The sequence below is a fragment of the Patagioenas fasciata genome, chromosome 16, assembly GCF_037038585.1.
Source record: "Patagioenas fasciata isolate bPatFas1 chromosome 16, bPatFas1.hap1, whole genome shotgun sequence".
Classification (NCBI taxonomy): domain Eukaryota; kingdom Metazoa; phylum Chordata; class Aves; order Columbiformes; family Columbidae; genus Patagioenas; species Patagioenas fasciata.
Window position 1 is genome coordinate 858,808 of NC_092535.1, and position 14,415 is coordinate 873,222.

A 14,415-nucleotide genomic window follows, 5' to 3' on the forward strand; every position below is an offset into this window, starting at 1 on the left:
TTACTCTTTCTCACTGTAAGTATTTTTATTTCCATGAGCCTATATTACCACCTGGTGCTGCACTCTTCATTATCTTGCTGAATGCAGTATATAGTTCTCAGATCACTAGCTAATGTTAATAAATGACTCTCATGAAATAAACCTGTTTCCTCCCCATGGAGGGATGCGCAGGAACAAAAGCTGGGAGCTCAATATAGGACCAGAGCGCAAGCATCCTCGGGCTCACCATTATGCTAAGGCCATCAAGGCATCCTAGAAGCTCATCATAGCAGCACCAGCGGAAATGACTGGCCAAGCTTAAGGCTTTTTGCTTTACATTCAAAAGTCAAAAAAATGCTGTTCTGCGAGTTTATTCTGGAATTCTAGGAGAGTGTCAGTTGCACAAACTACTCACGGTGTAGGCAGATATTAAAACAACTGCAACACAGTGTGTGAGGCTTGGTGTCCTGGCTCTTTCCATACCCCAGTATGTCTATAGATTCTTCCTGCAGCTCTGGTACGGTCCAGGCAGCAGAGTATCCAAGCTCGGCTTCCATTAATCCACCCCCACATCAGAACACCAAAAGCATTTGGTTGGGAAACGGGCACTGGCAAACCCCTTCCTTCACTTTCTCTTGATTTTTGTTATATAAATTCTCCGTTTCCTGGAATAGGGGCTGTGAACTGCTGAACTCAGTCTGGAGCCAACCCCGCTAACAGGCTCGTTTATATTAATAGGAAATGCAGTGTTCCCGTGCGCTGGGTCCCCGGTGGAGCAGCTGGTGGTCTGCTCTCTCCACACAGCCATCCTGTTCCAGATGAAATGCCTCACAAATGTTTGTTTGCTAGAAAATGTTAGTGAAAATCAATATTAATGATGTGAAAAACAAATAAATAGAGAAAAACATGATTCTTCTGGTCAATTAAACCTTCAGAAAGGGGTCAAATTTTTGTATATTATTAGATAGCACTTAATAGCTTCCAACAGCCTCATGGCTTTTAAAGACTAATCATTAAAAAACCCCTCCAAACAGAACAAGAGCTGGAGCTTTGGTCACATTATTTGCCTTGAGCGGTGTCTGGGAGATTGGCTGTAGTTTCTCTAACATATCAGACTAAGATCTCCCTTCCTTGCCTAACCCGGTGGGTCAGCACCAGCTCTTTGGGGAAGATGTATAAGAACAGCCACACAGGACAAATTACGGGCTAATGAATAATTTTTGCCTTGTAGCAATAGCCGAAGTGTTTATATGCGTTCTGATCTATTGCTTCTGTGTCCCGTACTGAGTAGCTGCTCCGTTTAGTCACGGCTCAGAGCGTGAACGGCGGCGGTTCTGGCACAGCCGCCCCAGCGCTGAGCGGCACCGGTGGCCCGCAGGCCGGCGCACACCCGTGCAGCGCTGCGGCTGCCTCGCGAGCTCTGCCGCGGACACCTGCGCTGCGGGGATCGCATCTGCAAGGCTTTGTTGGCTTTGCCAGTCCCTCATGATTCAGAAAAGAATACCTCCAATTTATTGTGCCATCTGGCTATTAAATCTGCCCGCAAAGAGCAGTAAAACCAGACCACGAACATCTATGGGAATTCATTTTTGCTAAATAATTTAAATTTACACGTTCTTGTGTCTGGATCAGTCTCCGTCTGAAGGTCCCCTAGTGTTCGCCTCTCCGCCGTTCAGGAGAGTGCTAGAAGCTGCATTGCTGTGCAGTTCGTTTTAATACTAATTATCATCAAGACATGAAAACAGCATTTTACATTATGTATTATTTTCTGTTCAGCACGTAGACCAATTCTTTTTAACTTCAATTACTGTTAACAACATGTCTGCCAACATCATAAGAATGGCACTGAGTATAGCGAAACATAAGCCTACCTTCAGATTAGAGATAGGGGTTCAAAGTTTAACTATATAGGGCTTAAATTGCATGATGCAATGTTGTGCAAATTTGCTGTTATTTTCCCAAGCTCAGGTTAATGCTCAGGGCTTGTGTTTCTGACCAGGAACCACAGACTCTCATTGCTGTGACACATCAGTCTCATCTTCTGCTTGGGTGGCTGCATCTGGTTCTGTATCTGCACAACCGCGCGACCGAGGCGTGCGCTTCCAGGTGTGTGTGACAGGGATGTCCCTGCTCCCCGGTCCCTGAACCCCGCTGTGGCTCTGGGAGGTGCGGGTGGGTTTTCCTCCACGGGGGTGAGCACCGAGGCCCCAAGGTTTATGCAGCCTCAACCTGGGAGGTGTCCAGCTCAGCGCTGCTCTCCTCAATCACGGCCCATCTGCGAGCAAACACCGTTTGTCTGAACCTGCTGTCAGCTGGGGTGAGCTAAAGCTGGACTCAGTGCTTTTGGCCAGTGTCTATGACCGTGAAACAGAGCAAATAAAGGCTTTGGTTTTATCCATACCTTTTTATTTATTTCTGTAGTCTGTAGTAAGGGACCATTGCTTTAAAATCCTTAGACATTTGGACATATTTTACAAGACAGTACAGTTTCTGAATGTCACACATTGATCACAGTTTCATAGTACTACATGCATATAAAGACACTGATTTTTTTAATCATTTGTTTACGGAAACAACTGGAGAGGTCAATAAACTTCAACAGAGAATGACTAAATCAAAGTTACAAAAAAATGTAAGACTCTACGTACACTAGTTTATGGCTAATGTTGCTGCAATCACCCCCAAGTGCCAGGGATTGAAACATTGCTTAAACGGGGAGAAAACTCCTGCTGACACGTTGCACCCTGGGTGGGTCCAAAAGACCCCAAAGAAGAGCTTGTGCGGGACCCGCTGGGCTGTCGGGCGGAGGCCGCGGCGCTGCCCTCGTTACAGGCGCGCTGGGCTGCGCCCTCCATTGCTGCCCCACCGCACAGCTCGAAAACCGGGTGACGTGCCAGGCGATGCAGAGACCTGGCCCGCTCTGCCCTGCTCCAGCCGGGGCACAGCTGGCTTGTTTCCAGGTACAAAAGTTTGACCCATGTGTGCTAGCAGAGCTGCAGGAAGCATATTTTTCCAGTTTTTATTTGTTATTAAATATAACATTTTTCTTTTAAAGGGAGCCCCACAGCTTGCTCATCCTTCAGTGACTACGGACACCGCTCGGTGCCCTTTGGAGATGCCCTTGCCTGGGGCTCACGGGCCGCTCTGGAGGTCCAGCAGCCGTCTGTGCTTTTGGAGAAGGAAGACGCGAGGCCGTTCCCCAGCCCTGTGAAACGCCGAGCGCCTGCCCCGTGTCCTTCCACGGGCATGGGCTCATCGAACAGCACACAGCGGTGCCTCAGGAAGAGTTTTCTCCCCACTCAGGAACTGCTCCACTGGCCTGATTACAAAGCAGAATCTGCTGCAGTAAGTTGGGGTATTTATTTTTTTAATGTTAATCTAGCTGGAAAGCGAGTTTGGTCGGTAGCTGTGGCTGGCCTTTCTGATTGCAGTGTCATGGCTTCAGAGTTCAAAGTACATGGAGATGCTGCCCCTCTGCCCTCCCAAACACACCAGTGGGCAATGTTTCAATGCAAACGCAATCCTACGCACCCACCACCAAAAACCCAGAAAGAATGGGGAAAAAACAGTAATGTTTTCCATCTTTGCCACAAGCCAACAAAACTGACATTAATAAATTAAATCCCAGTGGTCGCGTGAGCTAACGTGTGGCTAATGGTACTTAGGGGCAGGGAAATATAAAAGGAAGAAAAGGCGTGATGGGCAGAGCTCCTAAATGAAATACAGAGAGTGGAAAAGAATTGGTGAATCCTAGAGTGGTTGTAAATGCAGACAGGCAATCAGAGCAGAGGCTGCGACACAATCGGAGGTGACCATCTGCCGGTACAGTCCCCCAGCAGCGGTGCGTCCCTGGACTGAGGGCTGACGGTGTTGAACTACATGGCTGAGCTCGTGGTCCCTCTGTAGGGACGGTGGTCTGCGCCTTTGGAAGGCCGGTGGTGGCGTCAGGCCCACGAGGGGGAGCTGACACGGGGGGATGCTCGGCCGAGGTTGGAAGGACGTGGTTTTCACCCTCGCGCCTGCAGGGTTCCCTCCTTTCCCTGCATTTCGCTGACCTGTCTCCGCTTCCCCTTCCCTCGCCCCGCTGGTTTCTTCGTAGGTGCTGTGGACAGGCACCTCCATCCCTGAGGTCATACAGAGCCTTCGGTTTTCCTTTATCTTTCAGAGATACGGTTCCAAGTTCTTTACTGGACTAAACGGGGCACAGCTCCATTGACATCAATGGGCTTCTACTTACAGCAGCAAAGAATTGGACACTTCATGCAGATTTGGCTCCCACAAAGCTCTGGTTCGGGTGGGTCTTTGCACTGAGCCCAGCTTGATCGTTGTATTTTAAAGGTCTTAAAAAGACCACTTTAAAAAAATATCAAAGATTAATCCTTGTTCAGTCCTACAGAATGTCAGTTTTATTTCTAATTCAAAAAGAAAAAAATGAAGCTTTCTCTTCTAAGCCTCTAGACTGAAGACTTCTTGTGCGATGAAGCCAGAATCAAGCAAAGCAAAATTCCGAGCGGTATTTACAGATAGGAACACTTGTGGCACCCTACCATTGGTGTCAAAGGACACTTAGTTGTGGCTTAGGTAACACCAGCAACAAAGGGGATACGCACCCTGAACGCAGACTTTCCGCTTTCCTAAGGGGTCCTTTGTCCAGCCAAGACAAAGGTTCAGTGCAGGAGCCTAAATCTGATCAGCACAGGGTGCAGAACACACGCTGGGAAATAACCACCTCTTCTTTGAAGGGCTGGTTGGTATTCGGGGCATCTCTGTCGTGGGGTGGGAGGGGGATACCTATGGGGCTGGATTAAACACCAATCCCATTGGAAGCTTTCTGGGGTTTGTTGACCAAACTCAAACTCAAACTCACTCAAACTCAAACTCAAACTCAAACTCAAACTTATTGTTATGGAAGGTGCCTTTTGATGATCTTTGATGTTAGATACGGTGGGCTATTGCATTAATCGCTTCCATAAGAAAGGAAAATCCCACCCAGTTTTGCTAACCTCATGTGTAAATGGTCTTGCTGATATATAATTACACACGTAACAGAGTCTGCTGGTTATTCTGGTCGTTTGGGTGGTATCTGGACTTTCTGAAACACATATTCTCCAGAATGAATTCTGTTTCTGGTGTTTTGACTGGTGTGGTGGGGATGTAAGAAAATCGCACAAGCAGACAAAAGGAAATGGGACCCAAATTCCATCTTCGGAACAACCACGGCCACTGAGCAGCCTGCTGTGCGGGTCCAGGAGGAAACGTTTGTGCAGAGCTCCAGAACCAGCCCAAGGCTCTTTGTCGTGCTAAGCGTCAATGGGCCACAAGATAGCGTCAGGATGCACATTCATCTCATGGGCGTTTTACCCCATTTACGTGACAGTACAGCTATGAAGGAGGGAGGAAGATTTCTTTTTTTTCTTAATTCCCCCATCATTTTTTCTCATGTCCTGATCTTGTCTGGGACCAAAAGCAGAAATTCCAGACCCCTGTGGGAAATGAAACTCTTGACCCTTCTCTCTTAACCCAGGAAAAACTCCCTTGAAAACGGGAGCTTTGCCTGAGCGTTGTCAGCTCACTGCCTCAAACGAGAGCCTGAATTGTGATGCTTGTCCCAACTCCATCTTAATTATTAGGGCAGTCAGGTTCAAATCCTGTCTCTTCGTTACACTCTCAGGTGAATCAGTGCAGATCTGGATGAGCTCCAGCGCAGCCCGGGCTGCGGCGCACGCTGGAGCCCGCGACCCAGGGCAGGGTCCAGCCCCGTGTGTTTCTCAGGAGGAATTTCTTTGCTTCCATAACCAGTCCCTTGTTACGTTTAAAAGTACCACAAACAGGAAAATACGGGAACACGACAACATCAGACAAACCCGTGACCGTTCGCGGCCGCACGTCCAGCGGGGACGGTGCAGGTGGTTTGGTTTGGTTTGGTTTGCAGAACGGAAGAAAATAACGACAACGAAGCAGGGGGTCAGCTATGTAAATGAACACAAAGAAAGCATCTAATATATTATTCTGTAATACAAAAAGAAGGAATCTGACTTGATTGCCCTATTATAAATTTGCTAAAAATACAGATATATATTTATATTTTTATATATATATATAATTTTCTTTTTAATCTGAACAGAAAAATAGACTACTCTGGAATGCATGAAAGTCACATGACTTTTCCATACATCAGATACTTATAAAGCCAACACAATGGCAAACAGAAGGTACAGAGGTAACTAGAACATCTGTACTTTAGTCAAGACCTATTTAAAGCCATATTCTCCCCAGGTGAGTGGTCCTAAAGCAACCTAAGGTAACGCTTGTCCAGCCTGCTCACCGTAAGCTGAAGTGACTGACCAGACGAGAAGATGGAGCTAATTCGGGGTGGGGGGGAAGCCACCTCCCCATCCCGCCCCCGAGCCGCGGGAGGGCAGCGGCGCCGCACAGCTCCATCGCCTGATGCTTCAGTCACTAATTCCATTATTCGCTTTAAAATGAGGCGATAAAAACTATGGGAGCTCGTGATCCATGGAGCTTACCGACAGAGAGAGAACCTGGCTTTAGAAACCTTGTCTTTGCGGTGAGTTTTAAATACCCTTGTTATTTACTATAAACTTTACCAGTCATAATTCTGTCAAGACATAAATATACAATAGGTACAAATATTAACAATACATTACAATTTTACAGAAGAGAGTACTGTTTTCCATAGAAATGTGTATCTTATTAGCTGCAAGGGAAGAAAAGGCTACAGTTTATCACAGCCATAGTTGCCAAAGAACCCCCCTCCTCGGGTGTTTCTGCGTGACTTGCGCAGACAGACGTGCGGATGCTCCCGGCGCTGGACACGCGGCGTGCTCGGGAAGGGAATGCGCGTCCCCTTCTTCTGCCTTTATTGACTCTTGAACCTTTCGCAAAAATGTGGATTTCACAGGAGACTTTGTTCCGTGTTTTTTCTTTCCGTAAGTGTGCTTAGGTGAAGTTTCTAAGAAAAGGCACTGAGAAATCTACTGCGATGTGACTGCTCTTTCCCTCTTTTGAAGGCTAAAACTCAAAGGATATTTGCCTCCTGGTTAAGAAAGCTGCACCCATTCCTTCCGCGTATATATATTATATATATATATTTTTTAATATATACCTATTAAAAATGATGTTGATGGCGTAGGATACAAGCAAGCGCAGCCACCACACGTACACAGTCCCTTCGGCCCGGCGCGTCCCGCAGCAGCGGGCGGAACGTGATGCACAGGAAATGCGCAGACCCGAATGCCGAATGCCAGAGATTAACCCGCATGCGTTAGCTCGATGCACGACATATTGCATATATTCCCCGACTTTAATGACCTTTGGGAAACATGTATCAACCAAACTATAAAAGGAAATTGTCTTTCTGCGTCTACAGGATTTGGTGAGCGTTATGTTTTCAAAGCACTGCCTTCCCTTTTGTAATGAGTACAGAGTTAGTCTACCGTAGCTTTATGTTAGAGTAGATTTCCCAGTGCTTACATTATATATATGTGTATTATGCACACACACACATATATAGATACATACTTCATATTCAGACTTTATTTCATTAAAATAAATTAAACATACTTTCTTTTTAACTGGGCACAAAATGAGAGCTACATCTTCATACACAAATAAGAAAGAAATGCTCTTCAAGCATATTATATGCTTCATTTTAAATTATTTGCTTTCTATAAGAAATCTATCGGACTTTGGCTATTCAGACTCAAAAGGTAGATTTCTAATGATACTTTTGAATTTGGCTTTCAAAAGTGACTCAATAAAATGCTACTTGAAAGGTCGGACTAAATAGATGATATAAGGTGTGTGTCGTGAGCGATCACACAAGGCAGACAGAGGGCCTTTGGTTACAAGGAGAGTTGCACCAGTTGATTATCAGTTAAAAATGATAGAATTGTTGATCTATACATTTTTGTCAGTGCCATCTATAAACCAAATACATCAATTTGGATGAGAGTGTGGTAAATACTACACTATATGGCTATATTTAAATACGTTCACTTTCGTGATATGTAAAATATGACTTCTCTTCCACATGAAAGCATCAGCTCTAAAAATATTTAACTTGGAAATCACTATTACTTACTTTATCAAAAAATTTTCCCTGATTTTTCTTCTTTTTACATTTGTGCTGATGGCAGACATGAATGATCACTGAAACACAGAGATTGTGTTAAGACTGTTCTCTTGAAGATTTCTCGTTGCCACTCTACGGCCTCGGAAAGCCACAGAATAAATCTGCATTTAAAGCTTGTCTGCTGGAAAGTCACTTTACCTTTTCGTGACGGCTCAATCTTAACCAGTATCTCAGCAATACTTCGGTTCCTCTAAGTACACTTGTATTTACTATGGCCAAATCCTAAAGTCCTTCGCCAGGCAGAGCCCGCTCGCAGGAATGGTGGTTTTGGCTGAGCGAAGGCAGAGGAAGAGCAGACGAACCTCAGGAACTGGCCCTGCCTAAATACTCCGCAGAGCATCCTGCGCACGCGTGGACGCCTCGGTCTTATTTGAGCATCTCCCGTGCCAGCGTGCACGGCGCGAGGGCTGATTCGTGAGGTGGTGGCTCAGGTCTCACTCCTGCCCCCCCAGGGTCGCTCCTTGCTGTGCCGCAAGGCGACATCTGCGCGGGTACCTGGGCTGCGTCCCACCCCCCGGGCTGGGACCGGCTGAGCAGAGCAGAGTTAACTCCAACGCACGTACAGTTTTGTGCTAACAAAGCTATCACCGTAACCCATAATAGTTCCTAAAACATATATGTGCTTATTGCTTTTGTCCGTACATGCTGCACTCGCTATTACGGATTACAGACAGAAGTACTGTACAGCTCGGACGGACAGACGTTTACATTCAGGACTAACCAACGGCTTGTTTGTTTTTAACAATAGGAAGGACAGGTCGCAGCGGACGCGGGCGGCTCGGGGTCCTCGTCCCGCCCGGGCGCCCCGCCCCGCACCCCAGGGCCCTGCGCGTCCCGGACCCGCTCCGTGCGGATCCCCCCGCCCCGGCAGGGTCAGGAAACGCTCATCGACAGAGTTATTTACAATTGTGGTTTACAGTAGAAACAGAGAACAACATAAAAGATTACCAGCACAGTTACCACAGGACAGGTTGTGACTTGCTACAGGCGTGTAACAAATCACGGCCACGACAGGAGGCACAAATCAAAATAGTGCTTGGTTAAAGTGCTTGATTGTTACACTCTGCTATCCTACTCCAGCATCGCAACAACATCAACAACAGAAAGTCAACGTAAAGTGCTTCTCCCCCCCGAGATTAAAAACCAAAGACAAATTATTTCCTACACAATTTGACATAACTTTATTGAAACAATATTTTAAAAACCTAGGCTGGTGGCTGCTAGTTCTGGTCATTTAAAATGGTCAGATCCTTTTCTTTTCTTTTTTTTTTTTCTTTTTTTTTTTCGTCTAAAAACGACTGGATGTTGTGAAAACATCAGGCCTGGTTCTCCTGTCTCTCGCAGCCGCTCCGCCGCAGGAGCCGCTCCTGCCCGACCCCCCCGCGAGAGAGAGCGCAGCCGGGCCGGGCCGGCCGCTAACGAATCCCTCTTTTTGCATATTTATGTAACGCTTGCATATCTTTCACTGCACCGCTCGGGCGCAAAAAGCTTCAGACCGGCCGGGCTCCTCTCCTACGCCAAGGGCGACACTTTGGCTGCCGCCTCGGGGCGGCCCGGGAGCCGCCCCGGTACCGCCGGTGCCCCGGCGCATCCCCGGGGCAGAGCAGCCGGCACCCGCTCTGCGGCGCGCAGGGCGAGAGCCGCGCTCCCCGGCCGGCCCTGCGCTCCGGCACGGGCAGGGGTGGCTGCGATGCCTCCGGCGATGGCTGCTTCTGCATGGCTCCTCCTCGCCTCCCCAGCGCGGGGCCCCGCGGGCGCACGGCCCTGGGGCAGCTGTCGCTTGTTAGCAGAGGGTAAGTGCAAGTTTCACTATGGCCTAGGGGACGTTTGGAATCAAGATACAAGTGGTGCAACTCACCCTGCTGATATTTCAAAAGAAAGCATCGGGTCCTACAGGATATCGTATGGTTAAACACACAGAGAGCATTTTAATAATTGGTTTCTCTAGACCGTTATTTGTTTTAAATGGTTTTTTCCGCTTGGATTTTCTAATAATGCACGTGTTCCCTGCTACCTTTAGACATATTATCCATCAGGGAAAGCTGTAGATGGGGAACAGCTGCCCTGAAGCAGTGAGCGTTGTGTTTTTGATAGCTTTATACCAACCCCAGCAATTTATTCCAGAGTTCAAATCTGGCTGCCTTGGCATCCTTTATGGAACTAATGCGAATCAGATATTAATATTTCCAAAAGGAGCTCTAGCGTTCAAGGGGAATGGATGGATATTTGGTCACATTGGCTTCACTGGACAACATGAAAGGAGATCAATGTGTGATCATGATTTGCAATCCTTATTTTTGACTGATGTGGGCAGTGTCTTTAGAGTTGTTTCAGAGAAGGACATTTTCACAAACCCACACTGGACCTCCCCCAGACTTTTAGAAACAGGTGGCTTGGTTCAGCCAAGTTCATGCCATGCAGAAGCTCTTTTTTTTGTGTTGACTGTAAAGACATTGCTTTAAACTTTCAGGAAGTTCTTTTGGAGCCCACCTCAGATGCTTTGATCGTGTGTGTTAGCATGTCCTCCGCTGCCCGGTAACACGTGGACTTCTGGGGAAATGTGATTTTCTAGTCTGACAGTCTCTTGATTGCCCTGGGTTCTTCCAGTGATACCTTCCACAGAGTAAATGCAGTTTTGCCCTATTAGCTTAGGGGAGGTGGGTAAAGCAGCAGCTTCTAGATGGTTCTTGTCTGTTCTATAAACATTGTCCTTTTGCTTTAGATAGCCGCTGTTTGTGACATTGTACTTGGGACTCACATTTCCAGGCGGGCTCGAATCATAGAGCAGCTGACCTTCATCATCAGTGTCAGCGTCTATGTATTTGTGTATACCGGCATCGTGGAAGTTGAAAGCTATGGCTGTCTGCGTCTCCGGTGACTTTGGGGGTGTCCTCGCACTCGCAGTTGTATAGATGGAGGTTTCTGGGCTCACGAGAGATCTGTCAGAGAGTAAGGAAGAATCTGTGCCAGCCGCGGCAGCTCCCCTGCCCTTGAGAGGGTCTGGGTATATTCTCAGTACGTTTGATGCTGGTACTAATGTGCTGGTGTCCTCTTCCATGAAGTTGACTTTCAGAGATCTTAGTTTTAAAGGGTTACTGGCCTTGATGGAGCTTTTAGGACTTTCTATGAAAAAAGCAGAGCGGTGGCTGCCGTCAGAGCTGGGGTTCACTTCCACGAGCCTGGCGGCGCTGCCCTCTGCCCTGCTCTGCTCCGGGATCGCGTTGATGCCGCCTTTGCAGGGAAGGGTAGCGAGCGGGCTGTGGGAAAACCTCCCCGAGTCGGGGAACTCCGCTGCGCAGCTGATGAAGCTGTCGATGCTGGACATGCTCCTCATGTCAATGATCCCATCAGCACGAGTGGTCAGCAAGGGCACCATAGGGCCAGGGAGGGGCTCCATTTCTAGCTCTTCCTTTTGCTTTCCAGGCTGACCCGACTCTTTAGTATTCAGGTTCGGCTGGGACTGAGTCTTTGCCATTTTGTTGTACATGTCCTCCAGCTGCTGGACGTTCAGGTGCTGGGGACTTGAAGATGACCTGGCTTTTTCTGGAGAGCCTTGTTCCTTAGTTTCAAAAGATTTGCTAGAGCTCGTTTCAGAGAGCGTTCTCTTGGTCCATTTCCATTTGCTGGGAGATAAGTGATTGTCCTGGACTTTATCCTTCTTAGCTATGCTTTCTCCATTCTTTTCAACCACAATGTCCATGAGCTCTATACTACGGGCAAACGCATCCTTCATGTTCATGGAAACAATGCTGCCATTTCGTTTCGCTCTTTCAAGAGCTTCCCTGCGCTTGATGGCTTTCTCCTGCCTCTTCTGCTCTTTGTAGAACTCAGAGAAGTTATTGACGATAATTGGGATGGGAAGAGCAATCACCAGCACTCCAGCAATGCAGCACAGTCCTCCTACTATTTTACCCAAAAGTGTCTTGGGGTAGATGTCTCCATAGCCTACTGTCGTCATGGTGATTGTTGCCCACCAGAAAGAAGCTGGGATGCTCTTGAATTTCGTATCATCCTCATCTTTTTCTGCAAAAAACACTAAACTGGAAAAGATCATAATGCCCATGGCCAAAAACAAGATGAGTAATCCGAGCTCATTGTAACTCCTCCTCAGCGTAAAGCCCAAGGACTGTAAACCCGTTGAGTGTCGGGCGAGCTTGAGAATCCGGAGTATCCTCATAATCCGAAATATTTGGACCACTCGTCGTACATTTTGGAACTGAAGTACACTTTTATTGGATTCTGTGAGGAAGATAGTGACATAGTACGGTAAGATAGCTAGCAAATCGATAGCATTCAGCGGGCCTTTGAAAAATTTCCATTTCTTAGGCGAGGATAGGAACCGCAAGAGGTATTCCATTGTAAACCATGCAATGCACACTGCTTCCACGTGGGCAAGCTGGGGGTTATCTGTGGTCTGCCCAAATTCATCCACGCCTTGTAGTTCAGGAAGTGTGTTAAGGGACAAGGCAATTGTAGATAGTACAATAAACATGATGGAAATGATTGCCAAAATCTGGAAAGGAAAGAGAAAACAGTGAGTGCATCTCGGAACACGTTACTCTATCATTGCCATTAACGCACGGCTGTGTTTCCACTTACGCATTTCCAGACTAATTTTGCCCTTAGTAAGTCAGATAACCGATGCATCGTGAGGCGGTTTTGGTTTGGAAGCTGCTTTACTATGGCAGGTGGATCAAGCAGATAAAGCGTCTACTTCAGCTCCCGTGCCTTCATGTCTGTGTAGGCAAGGAACACGTCCCAAGCAGCCAGGGTGCCAGGAGGGCTGTGAAGCACTGCACAGCAGGAGCTTTTGATTTACTACTAATTAGGTGCCCAACAAAGCCCATCTGGACAGCAGGCTCTGAAATCTAAGCGAGAAGGAACGCAATTGTGAACGCAAGATTCGGTCGGAGCGATGTCCTCCATTTAATGCACGATTACAACTGTAATTTTGGGTGTCTATGGCTAATTACAGAGACGGGTGTACAATTCTACTACATATAAGCATACAAGTAATACACTGTCTTTTAATGACTCATCTCTAATGTGAAACTTGACGGTTGTGAAATACACGAAAACTTTACCAGGCTTCCTAAAACGCTTTGAGCTCTGAACTCTGCACAGGACCCACTGCCATCCTGGCTCCACATCTCTTTTATAGAGGCATTCATACTATACTTTTCAGTTTCCCTAATTACATTTTCTTTCAAAGTCATTTTAGGGAGGTCTTAGAGCTGACAGACAATTTGAGGAGTGGTTTGGGTTTGTTTTTTTTTTTCTACTGGTGAATTCTTTCTCTAATTTGTTAATTGGGTAGGAACATATCTAGTTTCTAAGGTTACTGCCCAAACACAGCAATGATTTCCAAACACACGTATATGTGACTAATATTCGATGTATTCATTTCAGTGTAAGCTGGTTCCTTATGCTCGCTTTTCTCCTGCTTGACAGAAAAGCAGCATGAAATCAGTCGCGGCGTACGTGCACGATGACTAGATAGATACACAATATTAAGCCATGAATTATAGAACATATGACAAGAGAATTGCAAATCGGACCCACTCCTCTGTGGCCGATATCACCGGACTTTAGGTTTCCTCACAAGGACCTTTCTGAGCCAGCCTCACGATACCAGGAGAGCCACGGTCACCACCCGGGGCACTGCGGAAAGAAATTCTTGTGGGATTTCTCCTCAGCCAAGCCCAGCGAGACCCTGTATACTCAGATTTCTGAGCGTTTATCCCTGAGCTGGCCGTCCCTAGAGCGGGGTGAGCCTCGTCGCTGCGTCGTGCAGATCCAGTATAGCTCAGAAGCACCGCGGTCTCCTCAAGAACAGCCTCACCCCTTCTCCAGAGCCAAAAGGCACAAATGCTCTACAAAGGTTGGGGGCTTCACGTGAATTAAACTCGTACAGCAACCTTAAGCCATGGCTTCTAGAGAAAAGCCCATATACCTTAAAAAAATACACATTTAAGGCAAGAAGTTTTGATTCCAACAAGTGTTTTAAAATCACTAAGCAAATCCCTTCAAATCAATGTAATAACATCATTTACTTTTTAACTTAAAGGTGCCATATACCTTTGATTTGTGTATGACACTGCAGACCTAGTAATTCAATCTGAAGAATGAGAGTCGACTAGAAACAAAAATGAGCTCCATTAAACACTCTGCTTTTATTGTCTAAATTGGATTAAATGGAAGAAGGGAATGGAGTGAATGGGCTCCTATGCAATGCTCTAGCACCGGGAATTTTAGAATAGCTTCGCTTTCAGTTACTGAAT

At 46.8% G+C, this 14,415-nt stretch overlaps 1 protein-coding gene and 1 long non-coding RNA gene across 4 annotated transcripts in view; one reads left to right on the plus strand and one right to left on the minus strand.

The window, feature by feature from the left end:
- Window positions 1-1,987: 1,987 nt before the first annotated feature.
- On the plus strand, window positions 1,988-4,564 carry LOC139829241 (uncharacterized). The gene is made up of 3 exons (XR_011741650.1): window positions 1,988-2,085; window positions 3,035-3,324; window positions 4,145-4,564. It is a non-coding gene; the product is annotated as an uncharacterized lncRNA (long non-coding RNA).
- A 4,821-nt stretch (window positions 4,565-9,385) lies between these two features.
- The window catches only part of KCNB1 (potassium voltage-gated channel subfamily B member 1), a 104,749-nt gene continuing 99,719 nt past the window's right edge, over window positions 9,386-14,415 (minus strand). For all 3 annotated transcript variants that reach the window (XM_065850153.2, XM_071815767.1, XM_065850154.2), the window contains exon 3: window positions 9,386-12,647. In XM_065850153.2, the coding sequence (XP_065706225.2) occupies window positions 10,626-12,647 (2,022 nt within the window). In that variant the 3' untranslated portion in view covers window positions 9,386-10,625. The remainder of the gene's footprint in view (window positions 12,648-14,415) is intronic.